At 48.3% G+C, this 23,657-nt stretch overlaps 1 protein-coding gene across 1 annotated transcript in view; it reads right to left on the bottom strand.

Annotated features, from left to right (window-relative positions):
• Positions 1 to 9,386: 9,386 nt before the first annotated feature.
• Positions 9,387 to 23,657, bottom strand: part of CCDC6 (coiled-coil domain containing 6) — a 37,196-nt gene continuing 22,925 nt past the window's right edge. The window contains exons 4-9 of the mRNA XM_083364242.1: positions 19,792 to 19,895; positions 18,707 to 18,867; positions 15,229 to 15,385; positions 14,250 to 14,350; positions 13,014 to 13,138; positions 9,387 to 10,911 (exon numbers count right to left, since the gene is read on the bottom strand). Coding sequence (XP_083220368.1) covers positions 10,765 to 10,911; positions 13,014 to 13,138; positions 14,250 to 14,350; positions 15,229 to 15,385; positions 18,707 to 18,867; positions 19,792 to 19,895 — 795 coding nt within the window. The 3' untranslated portion in view covers positions 9,387 to 10,764. The remainder of the gene's footprint in view (positions 10,912 to 13,013; positions 13,139 to 14,249; positions 14,351 to 15,228; positions 15,386 to 18,706; positions 18,868 to 19,791; positions 19,896 to 23,657) is intronic.

Raw genomic sequence — 23,657 nt, 5'->3', positions numbered from 1 at the left:
CCCAAGGAGACAGCCCCATGGCTGAGTAAGGAATTGATGCCACCCCAGGGCTTTTTTTTTTTGTCATAGAACGCTCAGAATGGAGTTCCGGCACCTTTTTTTTGGATGGAACCTTGTAGGGTAGGCAAGGTGGGTTGTATGACATGTGTGAGTTCTGGCACCTTTTTCTTTTACAAAAAAAGCACTGATGCCACCCCAGGGCCAACCCTTGGCAGGGACTGCTGCCCCTCCACCCACCCACCCACCCCCGTGCCCCTCAAAAGCCTTCCATATGTGGCCAGAGAGCCAGCCAAATCTTTTCTTAAGAAATGGCTTTCTGGGAAGCAGGATCCTTCCCCTCTAAGCCCCTTCCCCACCTTCCTTCCTCTTACCTGGAGACCTTACAACTGAGGTGAGGGACTCAGAGACCGGCCATTATTCCAGCTTCCGAGTTGCTCTATTCAAGAGTTCGGTCTGAACAGGGGTCTTCAAACTTGGCCCTTTTATGACTTGTGGACTTCAACTCCCAGAATTCCTCAGCCAGCTTTGCTGGCTGAGGAATTCTGGGAGTTGAAGTCCACAAGTCATAAAAGGGCCAAGTTTGAAGACCCCTGGAACAGAAGGTTTGGCAAACAAAAGACAGGAGCGATATCCCGATGCCCGTGAGGAGACACTATGAGTTTTCTATATCTCTCCAGCTACCATTTGGGGATCATCAGGGTTTACGGAGACCAGGTCTGATAACCTCACGAATCTTCTTTCCCTCTTTCCCCCTCTTCCTTCTCTTTTTCAATTATTTGCTTCTTTCCTGGCCTGTTTGTTTACTGGGTCTTGGGTTACATAGGATGAGTAAATGAATGTGGACTCTGGTTCTCAGAAATGGTGGAGGCACCTGAAGCGGTAAAAGAGATAGAAAAGAAGAAGCTAAGAAAGTTCATTGACTTTCTTAGATCAGAGGACCCCCAACCTTTTGGGCACCAGGGACCGTTTCTGTGTATCGTCTGACCCACCCACTGCGATCATTAAGTTCTCAGATGATACCACCATATTACAGGTGGAGATGAAACAGTGTACAGGGGGGAGGTACAAAAACTATCCTTATGGTGTTTAGAGAACAACTTGCACCTGAACATTGGCAAGACAAAGGAGATGGTGCTAGACTTCAGGAGTAACAGAGAGGAACCTGCCCCACTTTACATGGGGGGGGGCTGTGTGGAGAGAGTCTCCTCCTTTAAATTCCTGGGAGTCTACCTCTGTGAAGATCTTACCTGGAAAGTCAATACAACCCAGGTGGCCAGAAAGGCCCAACAGAGACTCCAATTCCTCAGGGTCTTGTGGAAGAACAGGGTAGAACAACGGATAATGACCTTCTTTTACCGGTCTACTATAGAGAGTGTCCTCTTGCACTGTATTGTGGTTTGGTATGCTGGCCTGTCAGCTGCGGATAGGAAGATATTACAGAGGGTGGTGAGCACAGCACAAGACATTGTGGGCTGTCCCCTGACACCACTGGATGACCTCGCCAGGTCTCGCTGCCTTGGAAGAGTGAGGAAAATTCTCAGGGACAACTCACACCTTGGTCGGTACCTCTTTACTCTCCTACCATGGGGTAGGAGATATAGAAGTATAGCCAGCTGCACCAACAGGCTGAAGAACAGCTTCTATCCATGGGCTGTCGGGCCCCTGAATGGGAAATAACTCTATGTATGATAAGACTTGCGGGGTCGGCATGTTGTGCAATTAGCTCACATGGTGTAACAAGATGGTGGGTTTGTTGTCACTGTGAGTTGGAGGGGGCACAAAGGGAGGCTCAGTCAATCTCACTGTATACATGTTGTACTTTGATAATAAAGGTTCATTAAAAAAGATTTTTCCATGGACCAGAGGGGTGTGGTTTTGTGTGCTGCCTGCATCCAGTGGACGGGGCTTCACTTGTTTGCGTGCCCTGGTTGCTGGTATGTCGTGGCCTGGTGCCGGTCCATGGACCAGGGGTTGGGGACCCCTGTCTTAGATGACCAGCTATTTCCTTTAAGAAAACATTTAAAGCAGCAGCCCCAACCTTTTGGGCATCAGGGACCGGTTCCGTGGAGAGAGGTTTATCCCTGGACTGGTGGGGGCTGTGGTTTCACCTGCTGCCTGCATCCCACGGATGGGCCTTCGCTTCTTTGCATGGCCCGGTTGCTGACGTGCTGCAGCCTGGTCCATAGACCAGGAGTTGGGGACCCCTGATTTAAAGAATATAGAAAGGAAAAGTTTAATTTAGATTAAATTAATCTACATTAAGGGACGCAGTGGCTCAGTGGGTTAGGACGCTGAGCTTGTCGATCAGAAGATCGGCAGTTTGGCAGGTCAAATCCCGAGTGCCGCGTAGCAGAGTGAGCGCCTGTTACTCGTCCCAGCTTCTGCCAACCTAGCAGTTTGAAAGCACCTAAAAATGCAAGTAGAAAAATAGGGACCACTACAGTGGGAAGGTAACAGCGTTCCGTGCGCCTTTGGCGTCTAGTCATGCCGGCCACATGACCACGGAGACGTCCTCGGACAAGCGCTGGCTCTTCGGCTTTGAAACGGAGATGAGCACCAGCCCCTAGAGTTGGAAACGACTAGCATGCATGTGCAGGGGAACCTTTACCTTTACCTTTAATCTACATTAAATGAGATTCAATAATTTTATAATGCTGATGTGTCACATGGCAATCCAAAGTTGGTGTCTTTCAGTCTCAGCTTAGACATCTTTCTAAGATGTCAATTTACATCTAGGGAGATTCACAGTCGGTTCTGAGAAGAACTGAGGAACTAAAGAAGCTTCTTGGATGAGAAGCGAAACGTCTTCAACCAAAAACAAAGTCCAGTTTATTTATATATTTATTTTGATTTATATACCGCCCTTTTCCCGAGGGACTCAGGGCAGTTTACAGGGCAGTTGACACTTGAAAAAGCACCTTTCTCAAAAATCAGTCCAGCAGTCCCCCCCCCACCCCGACATGCCTGTCAGGGTTATCCAGAAGACCACTCCCCACAATTCAAGGGCGAATCAGATGCCGTCTGGCTGATCTCTCAAAGGAACCAGGCCAGTCTCCGGCGGACCGGCTTCCCAGAGGCAAGGAGGCCTGGAGGGCAGGCAGTCTGGCATCTCTGAAATTAGGGGAACTGCTTGGAGCAGAATCGCCTCTGCCCGTGTCACGAGGTCCCCCAAAACAGCTGCCAGGGCCCGCAAAAACTGGATCAGAGGGTCCACAGGCCTGGCTGAGCTGAAAGCAACCCCCAAAATTAAGGTTTTTAGTTGCTTAGATGGTCAACCAGAACAGTTGCAGGCGACACACCTGGGTTTAAGCTCTCTTTTAGATAGATGTAGGGGTTATAGTAAGCAGGCTGTTGTTCTGTTGGGGTGAGGTGTTCGGTCCTTTAAACACTCACAGGGGACAGAGGACTTTGTGAGCCCCAAATGGAAGCCACCTGCTCTTCCTCCAACAGCTGGTTTGTGCTGGGTCTTTTCCTGTTGAACTTCTTCCCCCCACCCCCTTGCAGTCAAAACTTGGTTAATCAGCACAGCTGAATGTCTTTCCTCACTTCCTCCTCCTCCTGTTGATAAACCACGGAGGTTAAGATCTGGAGGGCAAATTGTCAGCCAGAGAAATCTGAAAGTGGCTTCCTGCTGGTGTTTGGCTGCTTTCCAGACACACAAGAGGTTGGGGGGGGGGGTGAGGAGAGAATAGACAGACACACACAAACACAAGCATCTTTTCTCATTTTTGCAGCCGGGTCATCTGGGGCAGAGATCAGCTGGGGTGAGCTGGATCAAGACAGGAGCCTGCAAGAGATCCAGAGGCCAACCCAACAACTGGCAGAAGCCCCCGCATGAGTGGGGCAGGCCTCATTCGCATCTTCTGGTGGGATCCTTCCTCCCCGCCCCCCTTCAGCTCACAAGCAGGGTATATCAAGAGGGAAGGGGAAGTGAGGAGGCAGGATTTTGAAGACTCTGCCCAGGAGGGGGTCTTTGTATGGAGCAGTTGGTAGTTCTGAGCTGCTGCCCTCCTCCAGTTTGTGTGTGTGTGTGTGTGTGTGTGTGTGTGTTTCAGGAATGTCTCCTGCTGCAGCCCCAGCTTGATCTGGCTCCATTTTTACAGCAGATTTTTCTCTTCTCACAGCAAAATCTCTCTGGTTCATTTTCTGAGAAGGATCCTAGTGACCAACTGGAACCAAGGATCTACCCTCTCCTATATCCTTTTTTTTCCCAAGACCAGAGAGTAAAACAATCAGCTGTCATTCCCACCTGAAAAAGGAAGGGGAGAACCAAGTCTGGTCAACTTCATCGCACCTGGTGAAGTTTTGATTTTCCCCAGGTTGTTCGGCTTCACGTGCTGCTTTTTAGCACCCCTTGGAGATTTAGTTCAGTCCCTCTGAAGCTGCTCATTCCCGTCTCCAGTTTTGTCTGGTGAGAGATATACTCTGGGTCACCTTTTCAAAATGAAAATCCACCCTTGGTTCATATGTTTGCAAAAGACCGTAGAGAGAGATTTAAACTGACTCTTTTTAATAAACGTTGCATATGGGAAAGCTTTCTTGAGCTTAATCTGGAAATCCTTAATTACACTAGAAGAATTAAGGATAAAGCTAGGCCACGATTAACTGAAAACAAACCCTCAGTCCGAGGTAATAACTTAACAGGGCGTGGGAACTTTGGCACGGTAGAGCTTTTTAAGCGAGCTGACATTTTAACATAGTCATTTCTAAAACGGGCAGTTGGGAGAGAACCCAAGCGAAATACATTTATTTCAATAAAGCTGCACGAGGAGTGTAACAGCCTCAGTATAAAACAAGAGATGTGTCCTCTTCAAATGTCTGAAAGAGATGAAGTAATAAAACTCAAAACTAAATATTACATGCCCTACATGGGGTTGCTCTAACAGAAGCTGCAATGGATGCAAATACAGCTACTGGTTTGCTAATTAGCATGAGATTCAGGGATTATGTGGTGTCTTAAGCAAGAGCTGGGGGGGGGGAAGCTAACTCTGCACCCCACCCTTAATGATCTAAAAAAACAAACAAACAACCCACTTGAGGGGGAAGAATGGTGTTTGAGGAATGACCAGATGAAAGGAGCTGAATCAGAGGCAGAGAAAGATATTTAGGAAGGACCCACTCTAACCGATCAGGCTGTAAAAGAGACAGTGGGAGATCTGTACCTTCAGACTTGCAAGACTTTGCTGATGTAGCTTTACAATCAAGTAGAATTAGCTCACCTTGTGGTGTTTCCTGTCTGGTCTACTTGGGAGGCTGGCAGGGTGCCATATTAGCCTTCCCGCCCCCAATGTAGCTTCTTCTCAAAGACATCCCCAAAACATCTTCTCACGGTCGCTGATTCCATCATCCAACTGTTGGGACCCTGGTGTCTGGTCGGAGTCTGCTTTGCTGTAGCAGGATCGTGTTTTTCTGTGTCCTGCACACAGCCTGACTTCTGCTCAGTTGTATCCATTGCTCTTCATAGGGCTTCACCCTCACCAAACCTGTTCCAGTCTGTCTGACTCTCCTTAAACCATCATGCCTAGAACTGGAGATGAACCTACCGGGGGTGGAGGGGGTGGGCGCTGACTCAAGCAGGATAAAATGCAGCGGTGGCTTCTTGTGATTTGGAAATCATACTTCCGATTCACACAGCCTACAACCACCTGTCCTTTCCTGCAACCACACCACCAAGCTGGCTGACACGTCGTGGTCCTGTCCTGCTGCAAGATGTTGCGCACAAGGGCTGTTTGTTGCCAAACTAGGTATTTGATCTTACACCTTACCTGTGTGTGTAATTTTGGCATTCGAACTAAAGCAACTTTTCACATGTTTCGACTTAAAGTTCATTACGTACCTTCATTTCATTTCTCTAAGATGATCATTTCAAATCCCATTTATCTGAGGACGTATCAGCCACCCTACCTGTTTCGTTAGCTGTAAATCAGGTAAGCTCCTTCCCTGAGGCCTTATTGAGAGGGAAGGATAAAGAACGTAGGACGTATAATTTGGGAAAACACCTTTCTCCAAGGATGCATCACTTGGGATTGTTTTCTGGAGCCATTTATGCATCCACTTACTCTAGCTGTCAGGCCTTGCAATCCACATAAACTAAGTGGCTCATCAGAGCATCCTGAGATACATTTTATCAGGTGCTTTCCTAAAGTCAAGCTATATTGAGACTACCGGATTCTCACACCTGACTGAAGGAAGTTACCCAGTCAATGATGGTCTTATCAGCAGACCAATCCTGGTTTGTGTTTCATGCTGGGGTACTAATTCCTTAAGTATTAAAAGCGAGCTAATTAACTCTCCAGTACAAAAGTCCTCAAACCACCACCACCCCCAACCCTGGGTCTAGAGACTGGTACCAGTCAGCAGCCTATTTGGAACCAGACAGCACACATGGCGGGCAAATGTGTGAAGCTCCATTTGCACATGCACAGGATTGTGCATGCGAAAGCATCCCTCTTACACACACCGCCAGTCCACAGAGTCAGAAGTGTTGGAGACCAGGTCGTGGACCGCTGCTCTAGTTACACTTCTTTCCAAACTCTCAGGAGAAGGAAAAAATAGCATGATTTATGAGGACACAAGAAAAACCGCACAGCTGGCTGTTTGTCAGTCCTATGTTGTCTTCCTTAAACAACGCACCGCTTAGGTGGCCTTTGTGGCTTAAAATTTCTAAAGCTTTGACACTAGGAGAACAAAAGGAACCACTGTACTACGAGCAGTTCAGAAGAAGGTTATGGGGCTTCCGTGACCGTTACGGAAAAGCAATTATGTCTTTCTGCCGCTTCTGGTGCCAACTGCCCTCCCCTCACCAAGCCAAGATAAACAACCCTTTTCTACCTCACTGGCTTGAAAACAGGCAGTGCCAGTTTGGATCAAGAGAACAGCAGTTTTCCAACCGCAAGTAGGAAATCAGAACTATATCCAAGGAGCTGATAGCTGCTCTAGGGATTTTCTCCATGAAAACACTCGATGGGTAGGAAATATCTTTTTTAAAAATAATAATAATCATAATAATCATAGAAATACACCCCAGCTGGATTATCTTACAGGAAGGAAGCTTCAAAAATCTGGTTGGCCAAACAAGGGCAACCAAAAAAAGCTGAGGATCTGCAGCTTCTGGGAAAACACCAAGATGTAGCAGCCAATGATGGGAAGGCTCATTCCTCCTGGCCCAGGATTAACCTATTTGGCTTATATTAAATGAAGGCTTTGGCTCCTCGGTTTCATGATTCAAACAGCCCCTGCCCCTCTCCACGGAGTGACCCTTCAGCACAGCAAACGAAGCGGTTATGGGCGCAGGATAACTCCAAGGATGCAGGTTCACTAGCCTTGCCGGAGGCAGTCACCATCCACACACAGAACACCATCCACAGCTCTGGGACTCCAAAGAAAGGAGAGGGTGGGGTCCTTATCCAGGAAGTTCCTTCTTTAGAGAGCCCCTACTCCAAACGTTGAGATCAGGGAAGTCTTGGGAGATGATGATAGAAGGGCCCAAGCGAAAAAGAGAAGCTACAAACGCTAATGGCTACCGGGCTTTTGTCCAAAACTTTAAGCCACGGAATAATCCTCTGCACCATACACAAGAGCCAATTAATTTTCTCCAAATGCTTTTCCGTGCAATCTAATTCTCCTGTAAAAAAAGCACGCAAGATAGTCTGATGTTTCTCATTACAGTAGCAGAAATCGCTTAGAGGCGATGTTAAAAAAAGGCAAGGGTTTGTGGCTGCCACTTTAGAGGGGAAGTTTAATGTTATATAACACCTTTTTTGACACTCCTGTGGCACTGGAGGCAAGCATTCACTCTAGTCTTTGTTTTTATTTCAGCAGCCCAATGAACGGACCCCACCTTAACACCGCATGGGAAAAATTGTTTGTTTGGACCACAGTATCTTTAGCTTACCAGGATCTACTTTTTGCTTGCAGGTGGCCATGCAGAAACCTGGAGGACTAAGCCAGGCTCACCCATCTCAAAGGGATCATGTTTGCCCACCAGCAGGTCCCTAATTTTGCCCACCAGCCAAACCAACTAAGAATAACCAACCAGCCAACCAAAGCCGAAGTCCAGCATTATGTCCGAGCCAAGGAGCCCGTCTCCTTGCTCTTGGATTTACACATCACAAATTGTCTTCCTCCAATTCTTCCATGCAGTGATGAAGAAGCCACACTTTCTGGCATTGCCCCTTCCCCCAGATGTTGTATTCGTATATGCTTAACAATCTCGCTTTGGAGTACATGCTACACTTTTTACGTTTTTTATCTTGTAGTATTGGGAGGGGGAGAGAACCACGCACCGATTTTCAGGCATTAAAAGACTTATTTTAGGATGTATATATTTTCCCAGGAAAGGCAATATGTTAGGGTAACTATTTCAAACACTGCACAGATTAAACCCGAGTCTGGCCCCTCAAGGTGACCCCCCAAATACTTTAAATACAAGTTAAGCATCTGCCTCTAAAAGTCACAGTCACCAAAAATGCTGAAGCAGCCCAACTTGGTTAAAATCCTGGGCTTGTCAGCTGGAAAGCCGACAGCCTGGGTTCGAGAGCCGAGCGCTACGTGATGGGGTGAGCTCCTGCCAGTCGAGCAGCTACAAAGTATGGAAACATCAGTAGCTAAATAAGGTACCACTTTGGCTAAAAGGTACCAGCTTCATGCTGGCCACAGGATGACAGAATCACCTCTCGGACAACGCAGGCTTTGTCGGCTGAGAATCAGAGGAGCACACCCACCCCCTTGAGTCAGTCACGACTAGGCAGGGGAAACCTTTAAACCTGTGCTCAAGGGACCCGGTGGCTCAGTGGGTTAGGACGCTGAGCTTGTCGATCAGAAGTTCGGCAGTTTGGCAGGTCGAATCCTGAGTGCCGCGTAGCAGAGTGAGCGCATGTTACTCGTCCCAGCTTCTGCCAACCTAGCAGTTCAAAAGAACATAAAAATGCAAGTAGAAATATAGGGACCGCTACGGTGGGAAGGTAACAGTGTTCCGTGCGCCTTTGGCATCTAGTCATGCTGGCCACATGACCACGGAGATGTCCTCGGACAAGCTTTGAAACAGAGATGAGCACCAGCCCCTAGTTGGAAACGACTAGCACGCATGTGCGGGGGAACCTTTACCTTTTACAAGACTTTCAAGCACAAATTAAGAAGTAGCCGCAGCGCTCAAAGAATCTGAAGGGATTATGTCTTCAATGTCTTAATTACCATTTCATAAAGGAAAACACGAAACGGTGCAAATGTTGCAACTCAGGATTTTTTTTAAGCCTGGGCTTTAGGTGTGACAAAAATACAGAACTGTCTCCTGCTTCGTACTCTCTTGTGTCAGGGGACTTTTCAAAGTTAGCCAGTAGGAAACCTCAAGTAAAGGGGAGGGAAAAAAGAGACTTCGTTCCACTGCAAAGTGAAACAAACCATTTATTTGTGCTAAATGAATTGAAAGAATGTATTCCAGAATACATTTCTTTATACATTGTACCGGCTTATGCTGCTAAATACGCATTTGCTATTGTCACCTAACTTTCTCTTTGATCCTTTTCTACCAAGCAATACAACACTTTTGGCTGTTTACCATATGCTGCTATAAATGAGCACCTCCCATTTGTGGCTGTATTTTTCCCCCCTTCCTTCTGCCAAAAGCCTAATATCGTGGTTTAAACTTTCAGAGAGGAAGGGCCACACCATTAAAATATTTTAAACAAGGTGGGGGGGGGGGGGAAAGGAAATCAGGCTTTTTTTTTTTTTTGCTTTTCATTAAAAACTGCTTTCCTACAGCAGAAAATCAGAGAACAGCTGTAGACAGCCCCAAGCATTATAACAAAGCAGCAAGATGGGCTCTACGAGGGAGGGAGGGAGGGAGGGAGGGAGGGAGGGAGGAAATGGGAAAAAAGGAGGAGGGGGGAAATGGGAAGGGTGGGGGGAGATCCATACGTCTTACAGGGTCTGACATTTAAGACGGTACCAACACACTGGATAAACGGGGTGGGGGGGTGGGTGGGCTGAGCATGTACGCTTTACTTGAGTCTGGAAATTAAGGGACACAATTCGAGAGATAAGAGGTGTCGGGGGGGGGGCTTTTCGCTTTTGCACTAAAAGCCGTGCTGAAATGTAGAGCTGATTTTGTTGTATACGCTGGAAACGCATCGTCACACCTGGGAGCTTGTGAATGTACGGCCCGTGCCTTAGTCGCAGAATGCAAGATGTTGTGAGAAAGCAGAGCGAACTCTCCCTTTCGAATCTCAGAAAGGAGGAAGCGGGGGGGTGGGGGTGGACGGGGAAAGGAGTGGAGGGGAAGAGAGGCTGTACCCGGGGGGGGGGGATCAGCAAAACAGGAGGCCGCAATACTGAACACAAGCACCGGTGTGCCAGCCGCGGCAGGCGCAGAGATGGATGTTCCCATATCAACACTGACGGGTTTGGGTTGGCTCGCTTCAGACGGATGTTGCAGATCTCACCCCTGACGGCTGCGTTCTGGAGAAACCGAGAGAGGGGGCTCTTCTTGCATGGAGGGGGTGTGTGCCCCCAGGTGGTGGGTGATGCCCAGGTGCCGCCGTCCACCTCCCTCCCTGGAAGGAAGCACCTCGGGTGCGGGCCAGGCGCTAACGCCAGAGGAGGTCCTTGGGCAAACTGGTACAACCACAATGAAACGGCGAAGCCTCGACAACTTCAGTGCAAGTCAGTCAACTCCAAATTGACCGCGGTCAGCCTTTGGCTTGTAGTAAACTGCTCCGGGTGGGGGGGATGAGTCCAACTCTGAAGGCAGGATCGCTGGCCGGGGCACTAAGGCTGAGTGGAGGGCTGGAAAGGAGCCGGCTGGGGAGGGGGAGGCGGGGGCGCCGACGGCAGCGGGGTCTGTGTGTTCGGAGAAGGAGGGGGCGTGGGGCGCTTGAACTTGTCCGGGCTGTTGCTTCTTCGCGGCAAAGGCCTCTGCAAGGAGTAAAGAAAGAAAAGGCTGGGATCATGACAGCCAAGGCCAGAGACGGAGAAATGCCCCCATGCTGGCACAAATGAGCTGCTGGGACAGCTAGGCCCAACCACGACTGCCGCCAGTGGGCCGAGCCAGCAGGGAGGAGGAGGTGCTTCCGCCAGGGAGGCACCGCAGCCTCAAGGCTGAACCTGGCAAGGCCCGTCTTGCTGCACTAATGGCGTCTTTTAGAGGGGCCATGCCCACATTTTCCACCTGTCCCCGTGACGCCTCCCTGACCCTTGTCCCACGCTACATCTATGGTTATGGCTTTCTGCCGTGTTCTCTGCAACCGAGATAGGGCTGGAGCACTTGCCTCTGTACAGCAGGGGCGGAGAATCCTCCTATGCTTATCTCCTCCTCTGTGCCCCCACCCCACTGTCATCCTGTGGCCTCCAGAGGAGGTGGGCTTCCATTCCGGAAGGGCTGGCTGGAGGCAAGAGTGGCTAGGGCTGATCACACCCGGAGGGGGAAGGGGGTCAGGCCTTCCAATCCAAAACATATTGGGTGTTGTGATTCAGGGTCAGCCTGTGGGTTCGGCAGTTGGGTCGGACGACTCAGAGGAGGAGGGGGGTGTTGAAGACCTTGCTGAGGGGGTTGAAGATCTTGCTGATGAGAGCCCTCAGCCAGGCCCCTCCCACTTGGTCACTACGGAGACCCTGCTGTGTGAGCCTGACAGTGTGGATGAAGATGACCCACAGCTGGCCCTGTTCAAGGACGCCCGACGCAGGAGGCAGTCAATCAGGAGTAAACAGAGGAAGGCAATGGGGCTCCTCGGAAGGAGGCAGAGAAGCCATGCCCTGAACTGTATAAAAGGGGAATGTGTGGGAGGGCTGGTTTGCTGAAGGCAACCACTTGATTAGTTCCTGTTTCATAGCTCCTGTTTCATGGTTGGTGTCTTGTTTTGCTGTTTTATGTTAATAAATTTGGCAGGCTTTATTCCAGCCTCTTGCCGTTTGTAAAGGGGTTGTCCCTGCCTTTTCTGCAGGGCCGGTAGCAGGCTGGTACAGAACACTGGGATGTTAGTTAATAGGGTAGATCACCCTGACGAGGCTTTTGGTTCTTTGTTGGAACGCAAAATGTTGTCCCAATTCAAAATTATTTGCTGAGTTAAAAAAACAACAACAACCTCTCATCCATTGCAGCAGCCAAAATTAGTCCTGATGTCTTTTTTTGTGATTTTAGAAAACCGGACAGTGAAAGCTTAATAAAGTGAGAAAAGAGATGAAAAATTGGAAGATGCCATTGATGACGATGAACCGATGGTTGGTTCACCGATGGCTGAACCCCGGAGTCAGCCTGGGATGATTCCTTTGTCAAGGAAGGGAGGCGAGGAAAGAAATCAACTTTGCAGTTTGTGTGTTCCTTTCTGGTTTGGGTGTTTTATGGGCTTGCAGATATTTACAACTCTTCATGCCCTGGAAACTCTTTGACCTTTTGTTCTGAAGAGGATGCTAATGAGAAGCAGCGGCTAAATGGAAGCACAAAAATGCATAACTGCAAAGAAAAAGCAGAGCTGCAGAGCGCACATACGATCTAGTTTGTAACCACGGGAAAATCATCAATCGGGTGGTCCAGTGGAGCGTTTCTCAACTTTAAGATGTATGGTTTCCAATTCCCAGAATTCCCCAGCCATCATGAGCTGAAATCCACCCAACATAAAGTTGGCAAGTTCAAGAAATATTGCTCTAGTGCAGGGGTAGGCAACCTCGGCTCTTTTATGACTCATGGACTTCAACTCCCAGAATTCCTGAGTCAGCTATGTTGACTCAGGAATTCTGGGAGTTGAAGTCCATGAGTCATAAAAGAGCCGAGGTTGCCTACGCCTGCTCTAGTGTAAAAAAAAAGAGAAACACGGGCTTGGTAGCATCTCAGTCTGAAGAAACCAGGAAGCAGCAAGTCCCAGGATTAGAGAGCTATAGAGCTGGGGTCTCCAACCTTGGCAACTTTTAAGAGATATGGACTTCAATTCCCAGAATTCCTCAGCCATTCTGGGAATTCTGGGAGCTGAAGTCCATAGATCTTAACGATACCAAGGTTGGAGACCCCTGCTGTAGAGACTCACCGTAATGCTGTGGGACGGTCCCATATGCTGCACGTGAAGGCCGGGAGAGTTATAATAAGACATGCCAGCTCTGGTGAGTGAAGCTGGGGGAGTGAAGCCAACGGTGTGACTTGCATACGAGAGACCTGCAACCAGAAAGAAAGCGAGAGAAGGCATCACGACCGAGTGAGAGGCAGCAACATTTATTTTTATTTTATTTATTTTAATTCCATTTATATCCCGCCCTTCTCCGAAGACTCAGGGCGGCTTACAAGCTTAGCAGTAGCCTTCATTCTATCTATATGCCTGCTTATTAGGGCTTTCACACACACCCCAAGCGGCATTATTACAAAGTCAGCTTAATTGCCCCCAACAATCTGGGTCCTCATTTTACCTACCTCGGAAGGATGGAAGGCTGAGTCAACCTTGAGCATGGTGGGAGGCGAACCTGCAATAATTGCAGGCAGCTGGTGTTACTTAAGGAGGCATTAGCCCACTGCTCCACCAAGGCTCTATCCCATCCAAGAGGAAGAAGGAAAGGCAGGTAAGAGATCTGCAATTTTGTTGACCAAGTACTGGTGCTTCCTGGTCGGGCCAAAAAGGGCGACGTCATTTAAGCGCAGAAATGTATAATTTGCCCCAGCCCAGAAGCTTCAAAGCAGGAAATAAAATGTCCCTGTTCGAATTGGAGATTTAACACTAGGAGTGGCCGAGAGAGAAAAATCTGAATAAAATGAAACGTTTTCAAAAAAAAAAAAATCCGAGACTAAGAAAGGATATTTATTTATTTTAATCCCATTTATATCCCGCCCTTCTCCGAAGACTCAGGGCGGCTTACAATCTAAGAAGCACAAATCAGTGTGCTTAGCAATAGCCTTCATTCTATGTATATGCCTGCTTATTAGGGCTTTCGGGGGGCCCCCAGCGGCATTATTACAAAGTCAGCTTATTGCCCCCAACAATCTGGGATATAAAAGGAAACATGTGGAAAAACTGTAAAATCTCTTTCTGAGTTTCCTAAAGTTTAACAAGTCTTTGTGGTTTCCAATAAACCCCTGAAATAAAAATGCCTGGGCTCTTGTTTGTTGACCAATTACATACCCAGATTTCGATATAATCTGTCTGCTTTAACTTCCTGACGGCTGAAGAGCCTCCACTCACTAGTTCTAGTGGAAGATTAACTACACACCCAAGCAAGACACGCGTGTCCCAAAGGAAAAAAAAAAAAAAAAAAGCCGAATTTTCCTTATTTCTTACCTGGTGAGATGGGTCTGCTAGAACTTGGAGAAGGTGTGTACGGAATCGGGCTTGACACAGTGCGAGGTCTTAATCCTTGTGCAGACATTTCATTAAAGTATCTAAGAGATACAGATCAATTAATTTTAATTTGCCACAAATCTATTTCCTTACTTTAGGCTTTCTTCCTAGTTGCTCTGGATGTTTTTCTAAGACAGTAGAGGGGAACATCACGATAAGGTTAGTACAACTGACTAAATAAGAACATTTTTAATCATTCACAAGGTGGATTCTAATAAAGCTGATATTTTTAAAGCATAGTAAATGTTTTACACAGCCACCATGAATACTGCATTACACTACACTTTTACACAAATGTGTAACGGATATGGGTAACAAAGCTCATTTCTGAAACGCTTCAGTGCCAAAAGCACAGGATTCTCTCCTGGTACTGCCAACCGCAACTCACCCAACCTTCTTCGAAGAGAAGCTGTCTCCTCTTCCGAGGAGTCCTCTGCAGATTTAACTGAGTTATCCATTCAAACTCACAGGCTGGCTGTGCCCAGCGTAACTGCACGACAGTGCTAACTTAAAAGTAGCTAAGCTGCTGGAAGTTCAACCCTTCCAACCGGGAAAGCTAGTAGATTCCAGATGCCAGAAGGACTCGTCCAAATGAACAAGAGCCACGAAGGTCAAGCAGCAGGAGAATCCCCAGCAACACGGCAGGCCTGGCCCTCTGGGCAGAAGGACTGACAGGCTGCTTCCCCTAGAAATGCCTTTGTGCTATGAGAAAGCCAGGGCTGCCTCCTGAAAGGGTGGGGCCACCAGGCTGCCTCCTGCCCAAGTGGTTTCTGAAGGCTGTTTCCGAGACTGCTGCTGGCCTGTCCTTGTAGAGGCCTGGAGTGACCCCTGGCCTCAGGTTAGGCCTGAGGCAAGGTCTGCTGTCAACTGCAGAAGAGGACCCCTGAACTCTGAAAGCCAGAATCAACTAAGCCCAAACCTTTCGTCATCCATTTCCAGACTGGATTCACTTTCAGACAGCTGCCGGCACAAGGCTTCCCTTCGCTCCATCTCCCTCTGCAGTTTCCGCTGGAGCCTCAGGTTCTCCTCTCGCATGTGACGTTCTTCCTCCAGGTACTGGGCCATCTTCTCTGAATCTGGGGTTTCAAGATGGCTGGTTATTAAACCCACAGCTGTGCTTTAGAAGGACCAGAGGTGTTGGCAAACGTCGCACAACTCAACCCTCAATTCAGCTGATTCAAGAAAGGTGAATACAGAGAGCTGAGCGAACCACAGTTTAACCTTAGCTGGCACTGAACTGGCTACAACTGGAACCATTCACAGTTCCCCTAGGTCAGACATGTCAAACACAAGGCCCGGGGGCCGGATCCGGCCCGCGAAGTGGTTTCATGCGGCCCGCGAAGCCATCCTGGAAACAGTGAGGGAACGGCCCCCACTGCCTTGGCCCTGGCCCAGAGACCCTCCTTCTGCCAGAGACCATCAGATCTGTCCCACTCCTGCCCAGGCCCCCATAGGCACCCTTGATGCGAACGATGTAGAGCTGGCCATGCCCACCCAGTAGGCCATACGCACTCTAGCCACGCCCACCCAGTAGGCCACGCCCACCCAGGCCATACCCACCCGGCCCCCTGAGGGCAACTGCAATGCTGATGCAGCCCTCAATGAAATTGAGTTTGACACCCCTGCCCTAGGTCAATTCACACCTACCAGAACGTTGTTGGTTAGGTAAAAGTGAGAGTGGTGGTGCCTCGTGCAGACAGCCATCCTCAAAAGCAAACTTGGCAACGTCATGACTTGTGGACTTCAACGCCCATGGCTGGCTGAGGAATTCTGGGAGCTGAAGTCCACAAGATCACAAGTTGCCAAGTTTGCAGGCCCCTGCTCAAAAGCGTTCATATTGGCTCCAAAAATCTCAACTTTGGAGTGACCCACAAGAAACACTTCTTGTCCCGAACGAGTAACACCAAAATTGCCACATATCCAGCAGTAAGCCTTGAGTTGGGAAGAACATCTACCCCTGGGGCAACTGTCTCTGTTGTGAGGGCAGAAATGACAATACAAATGTCCAAAAACTTTCCTTAAGTATGGGGTGAGGGAGAAGACTCCAGAATTCTGGGCATTGAAGTCCATTCCCACCCCTACCCTAGAGTTTTGGCCTAAACGAAAAATTGGGGATAGAGATTAGAGATAACCCAGAGTGCTGCAGCCTGATGGAGGCCCAGAAAGCCATAAATTGTCCTGGGTCACGTCCCTGTTGCTGCAGTCCCCTACCAGGCCCCCAAGGACAAATGTGGGGCAGACAAAAGATAAGGGTAGAGGCCCACAAGAGGCTTTTGAATTCTAACGCTCCAGGCTAACATTTGCACATCGGCCGCCCTGATTCCCAGACGTCCGTCGCACTTACGTAACCCCAGGCCACGTCTCTGAAGGGACAGGCAAGGACACCCAAGATTACAGCCCCCGATCTCCTTTGTAATGACAGCACTAATTCTGCAAAACTTGCAAACAAGGAGTCGGCCTAAAAACATATGTTTTCTTCGTTTCCCTCCTCAAAGGACATTGACTGCCACTAAACGCTCTGCCTCAGAAAGCTAAGTTGAAATATTGCCGCTACTTTCTGCCTAGAAAAAAGGCTGCCAGTTCAACCTATTCCAAGTGCAGAGAGTAGGCAGAGAGGTCACCGACCCACAAATATCCAAGTGCAGAAGGGGGAGTGGGGGGGAAGCTAACTTTTTTACATTCAAAGGCCAGAAGAAATATAACCTGCCAAGATGGCGCCTCTCTTTGCTCTGAATCTGAAATTCAGGGCCTCAAAATTCAGAGACTCTTCCCTCGCTTATTCCCCATTTTAAGCACAGACTTCAGGATACTACCCTTAGTCCCTACACTCCCTTTCTCCGTGGAGACAAAAGCCCTCAAACCACAGGATCCCTGTGAGGAGATGTCCGCCGAAGTCACTAACAAACAGTAATTGTTTGAGGTTACTCTAAAAAGCTGCTGACTTTTACTCAGACTGAATTTAAGTATCTCAGATTTGAAGCAGGCATTGGAGAGGCTCAGTGCAAATCATGACCTGATCAAATTCTGAGCATTAAGATCCGCTTTTCTATGCCAAAAATGCAGATCTCCCAAGACCTCTACAGGCAAGGAGATCCCACCAGCAGCCCATCTGGATCCCACCTCTAGATCCGTGGTGGCGAACCTATGGCACGTGTGCCACAGGTGGCACCCAGAGCCTTCTCTGTGGGCACGCTTGCCATCGTCCCAGTCCTAGGCCTTCAGCTGGGTTTTATAAAACCTTTTCCCTTTAGGCCTCCGCCGTGTGCAAAAAAAAAAGGTTCAATCAATTTCAACTTCTTGCAAGGGAAAAAAAAGAACTTGCAAAGTTGGAACTGATTGATTCAACTTTTTAGTCCCACCCAGTCTGCCATTACCACTGCAGCCACACCCACACAATGGGCCACGCGCACCCAGCACCTGATGATACATAAGTGGGGTTTGGGTTGCCCTCTAAAAGGTTCGCCATCACTGCTCTAGATGTTCGGGGCCTTTCTGGACTGATCAAATCTCAGCACTGCTGCTGGGCACCAGCTTGGAGATAACGAGGAAAAGAGGATAAACTTCAGGTAAAACTCTTTAATCTCTTACTACAGAGCCTTCTCCGGTATTTTATGCCTGGGTTCTGTTGTTCCTTGGAGAAGGCCTCTCCTTTGTGGCCTTCACTGTCAATGTCTTTGCGCAACAAGCCCCTTAGTGCAAAAGGTCTATGCATTCTGTGTCCAGAGGATGGCATAATGCTCTTAGATAATACCAAGGCATTAACAGCTAAAGTCTTGTCTCTAAAGCCACTAATGTAGCTTCCCAAAAACCAGTAATATACAAAACAGACTACGGCATTTTCACCCTCTTTTGAAAAGACCTTGTCCAAATAGTCGGCAATTCAAATTGATGAGCTAAACACGGTCAGTGTCCTTCTCCTGCCCCAAAATGTATATTTAGTACTGTAAACACAACACTTTTATCGTTTAGTGAAGCAGACTAGAGTATTGTAAAACCACACCTGCTCAATTTTACGGTGAACTGAAGTAAGATAAAATGACCTGAAACTTGTACTCATCCTACCTGAGAGAAAAATGTAGTACCAACAAAGGGGAATATTTGTAGCACAAGTTTGGACTGTGGGGTCCTTGGTGCTGTCTGAGCTCGGCTGTTTTCTTGCACACATTTCATGACCTAAACTAGATAAAACATCCGTGCTGATGACGTTACTGAGTTTGGGTCATGAAATGTCTGCAAGAAAACAAACAAGCTCAGAGAGCACCAAAGAAAATCTAGGTTGCAGTACGGACAGCCCTGCTACCTAAAAACCAGCATTCTGCTTCTGAACGTGGCCTGGATCAGGGATAGATTTACGTGACACAGGAGGCAGCGCAGCCAGATAAGAAGCCAGGACTTACGCTGTAGCTGTGCTGCCCGGAGCTGTTTTTTTAACCTCTCCACCTCGTTCTTCAGGAACCTGATATGCCGCATCATATTTTCTGGAGAGTCTATTTCCATTGATATGTCCCTTGGCGATGGAGGAGCAGACACAGGCTGGTCCAGTTTCTCCTGGAGAATTCTGAAATTAAAAAAAATATATTTACACTGGCACTTTTGGCTTCATTTCTTTGGAAAGTACTAACAGAAATCAAGATGATCTTAAACGGGCAAGTTTCTCTTTTGGGCAAAGGAAGGTGAGCGTGACCTGTGCTGAAGAAATCAAATCTCACAAGTAGAAACTATGAGAAAGCATTTTCTGCCACACGTCTGCAATTCGGGCAACCACCTGTCACACACCTGGGGATCAATAAACCTACATGGAGAGAATGGCAAGAGTCAGGGCTAAGGCCTGGTTGCTCCAGATTTCTGATTAACAGGCCAGGCAAGTGGTCATCTTACTCCCATGTCCAGGGTGGGAAGGAGGCAGGGATTCCCACCCACGGTTCCCCAAGCACGAGATCCATTTTTGCTTCCTTTTCTCTGAACAAGATTGCCTCAGTCTCGGAAGGAAAATCCTTGGCGCCAATTTGATTTTTTTACATGTTTTACAATTAAAAAAAAAACGGTTGGGAGAACAAAGGGTCACAGCGGTGCCCAACCTTTCATTGGCTAGCATCTTCATCCATGTGTTTGTGGATCCTTCAAGTGCTGCTGCTTCTGTGAAATTTTCTGAATGCTGTGAAATGTTATTTCTGGCCAAAAATCGGGATTCAGCACAAAGATTTATAAATAGCAATGGCTAATATTTATTTTGAGATGCATAATGCAAAGCCTAGTAATGGAGCCGAAAGGAGCCTTTCTAGTGACTCCATCTTAAATGCCCTGTTATACGACTCTTGCAACATAACACAGTTTTTACTGTTCTCTTCTTCTTCTTCCGGTTGTTTTATTGCCCCTTGAAATAGCTACATTTCGGGGGAAAGCTGTAAATTGTAAAAATATGCCTCTTCCCCCCCCCCCAAAATGGGGTGAATGGTTGAGAGGAGCAAAGAAGAAAACCCACCTTTTTTCGGCTTCAAGTTTGTCCATCCTCTTCCAGAGACGGTTCACGAGAGCTTCCTGTTCTTGTTCAAGTGTGTTTTCTAGATCAATCTTCTCACGTCTTAGCTAGGAGGGCAAAGTGTGGCTGGTTAAGAGAGGGCATCCCCCTTTTCCTAAATTTGAGCTGGACCGCAGTTTCACTCAGCACCAATTCAGGACACCCAAACACAGTCAAGAGATCTTTTCTCACAAAAAGAACGTTTTGCTTACACAGTGAAAATAAATTCCGTTCATCTAGACCAGGGTTAGGCAACCTCGACTCTTTTATGACTTGTGGACTTCAACTCCCAGAATTCCTGAGCCAGCATGGCTCAGTATGGAAACCTCTCCATTTCTCCTCACCATGGCTGGCTCAGGAATTCTGGGAGTTTCATTTATTTTATTTTTATTTATTTTATTAGACTTATATACTGCCCTTCTCCCGTACGACTCAGGGCAGTTCACAAGGTTTTTTAAAAACAATACAAGTTACAAAAATTAAAAACAATTAAAATGATTACACTAACCTTGAACTAAAAATCCCAATTACAATTAAAATACAATTAAAACCCCAGTTAATACTCTCAGTGCAGGCCAGAAAGCTCGAAGAGCCAGGTCTTCAGGTCCCGGCAGAATGAGCGAAGGTCAGGGGCAGTCCTAAGCTCTACAGGCAGCTGGTTCCAAAGGGCAGGTGCACCCACAGAGAAGGCCCTCCCCCTGGGTAGTGTCCGCCGGCAGTCTTTTACCGGCGGTACCCTGAGAAGACCCTCCCTGTGGGAGTGCACTGGACGAAGGGAGCTTGATGCCGGCAGCAGGTGTTCCCTCAGATATCCCAGACCCAAGCCATTTAGGGCTTTATAGGTCATCACCAACACCTTGAATCTCACCCGGAGGGCAACCGGAAGCAAATGCAGCTCACGGAGTAGAGGTGTTACATGGGAGTATTGGAAAACCCCCATCACAACCCGCGCGGCTGCATTCTGCACCAGCTGGAGCCTCCGAGTGGTCCTCAAGGGCAGCCCCATGTAGAGAGCGTTGCAGTAGTCCGATCGAGTTGAAGTCCAAGAGTCATAAAAAGAGCCAAGGTTGCCTAACCCTGATCTAGAACCTTGGAAACAGGAAAACTGTTTAATTAATTATGCTTTTCTTTTGTGTTTATTCTGAGGAAAATAAACGCACCTCCTGGATTCTTTCTAATTCATTTGTCCAGGTAAAAAGGAAGTTACCTTCCTGCCAAGTTCAACTGCTGGAGATACCAAGGCCGTGCCCGGAGGTCACTAGACAGGAGTATGGAGCTGGCCTGGTTTCTCGTCTCCTAGATGGGGTGGGGCCCTTTGGGATTCCCAGTCTGGCCTGTAGCCTGAGATCTGCTGATCTCCCATCCAGTTTTAATCAGCTCCAATCCTGATTAGTTCTCCGGCTCAGCCAAGGTCAACCTGATGCTGCCACCCAACCAGGCAATCTCTGTTGTTCACCGATTGTTCCTGCTTTCAGGAGTTCAAGGTAAGGACAGCCCAATTTTCAGTCTCCCAGGAGGGAAGGCATGCTAAGAGAAAGCAACCTGCTTAAAGTCACCCAGGCAGTTCCAGGGTCAAGGGGGGAGTCCTGAACACAGAATTTGGGGAGGGGGTCCTGTAACGACAACACAGCGCTTGATGTTACCGAATCCGGCCGTTCTCAATTCTGGAGAGTGGCAATTTTGCAAGTTGGGGGAAGAGAGCAATACTTTGTGCGTCCTTTTGTGCCAAATGCCCTTTTTCACGACCATTAAGCCTCACTTGGTTTACTAATCAAAACATAAAATTTTACCGGGTCCCCAAACTCAGTTGCAGTTCGTGGGTTCCTGGAGAGGCTATTGAAGCAAAAGATCCAAGAATGCCAGCTCAGACATCCAGATTAGTGACTTTGGGATTATCTTGGGCGGGGAGGAAGAGTTTAATCTTTTGGGGTTGATGAGTGGCCACTGCCCTCCGATGGTTGCCATTCCATCTGTTGGCCAGAGATGACCTCCTAGCCCAGGGGTAGGCAACCTCGGCTCTTTTATGACTCATGGACTTCAACTCCCAGAATTCCTGAGTCAGCTGACTCAGGAATTCTGGGAGTTGAAGTCCATGAGTCATAAAAGAGCCGAGGTTGCCTACCCCTGTCCTAGCCGATTCCCATCACCCAGCCCTCTTACAGACTTCTGGCAGCGGGGTCCCACTCTTTGTCCAAGCTTTTCACATAAGGGCACCGATTGTAGATGTTTTTAAAATCTCTGGGAGAATCCTAAGAAGGAAGGTGAGCTGAGAGGCGGGACCAGTCCCCACGTCCTGCTGGGATGGCAGAAGGTCCCATTCCAGCTCGGAGCAATTCCTATGCCACCGACAGGCTGTCCGAGCTGTTCTGCAGGTCTTCCTCTCCTAATGACCCCCACCGCTCGTGAGCCTCGTTGGAAAGGAGGGGGCACCGGTCACCAGCCAAAATGGCAAGAAGACCTGTTGGGGAAGGGGAGCAGCTATGGCACATATTGGGAGAGCAGCCTGGTCTCTTGGCATGAAACTGGCCCAGAACGACTGGTGTAAAGACGCAACCGGGCCCGTTACCAGTCTGGGGGAAGGGTGCCCTCCAATTACCAACCCTTGACTCTTGGTTCAAAATTGCAATCTAGATGCAGGTGGGTTTGTTCTGCCCTGCCAGCCAACAGTTGCCTGCCACTAAACAGAGGAGGGGGGGAAGGAGTACTTCTGTCTGATGAAATGGAATGACCATGTTGTAATTCAGGGTCAGCCTGTGGGTTCGGCAGTTGGGTCGGATGATTCAGAGGAGGAGGAGGGGGGGTGTTGGAGACCCTGCAGAGGACAGTCCTGAGGCTTCGCAGAGCCCTCAGCCAGGCCCCTCCCATCTGGTCACTACGCAGACCCAGCTGTGTGAGCCTGACAGCGTGGATGAAGATGACCCACAGCTGGCCCTGTTCAAGGACGCCCGACGCAGGAGGCAGTCAATCAGGAGTAAACAGAGGAAGGCAATGGGGCACCTCGGAAGGAGGCAGAGAGAAGCCATGCCTTTAACTGTTTAAAAGGAGAATGTGTGGGAGGGCTGGTTTGCTGAAGGCAACCGCTTGAATAGCTCCTGTTTCATGGTTCGTGTTTTGGTTTTGCTCTGTTTGCTCTGTTTTGTGTCAATAAATTTGGCAGGCTTAGTTTCAGCCTCTTGCCTTTTTGTAAAGGGGTTGTCCCTGCCTTTTCTGCAGGGCCGTTAGTAGGCTGGAACAGAACAGACCACCTGGGAGCAGGGCTAACCTCCCCGAGTTGCACTTTTATTAGGGGAGTTGAACCAACTGAATAGCTGTTACAAAGCAGTAACAGGCCGTTTTCAATTTCAAGGAGAAATGTAACAACTGTCCAGAACGGCCCCGGCAGCTGCAGCGCAACTCAAAAAACGAAACCACCATTCTGAAAAGAGACGAGGGTTAGATCAGGTAGAGAAGCAGAGCCACAGGCAAGAGAATTCCTGGTAAAGATGTGGCAATCAAAGGAAATTCCCTAAAGGTATTTGCAGTTTAGTATTAGCCCTTTAGTATTAACTCTAATGGCAGAAAGTGAAGAGGAACTAAAGAGCCTCTTGTTGCGGGTGAAGAAGGAGAGTGCAAAAGTGGGCTTGAAACTTAACATTAAGAAAGCCAAGATCATGGCATCCGGCCCTCTCAATTCCTGGCAAATAGATGGAGAAGAAATGGAGGTAGTGACAGATTTTATTTTCCTGGGCTCCAAGATCACTGCAGATGGGGACTGTATCCAAGAAATTAAAAGACGCTTGCTCCTCGGGAGGAAAGCCATGGCAAATCTAGACAGCACACTAAAAAGCAGA

This window comes from Vipera ursinii (assembly GCF_947247035.1).
Source record: "Vipera ursinii genome assembly, chromosome: 5".
NCBI classification, from domain to species: domain Eukaryota; kingdom Metazoa; phylum Chordata; class Lepidosauria; order Squamata; family Viperidae; genus Vipera; species Vipera ursinii.
Note: the sequence above shows the minus strand (reverse complement) of the source record. Positions and strands in the feature narration are given on the sequence as shown.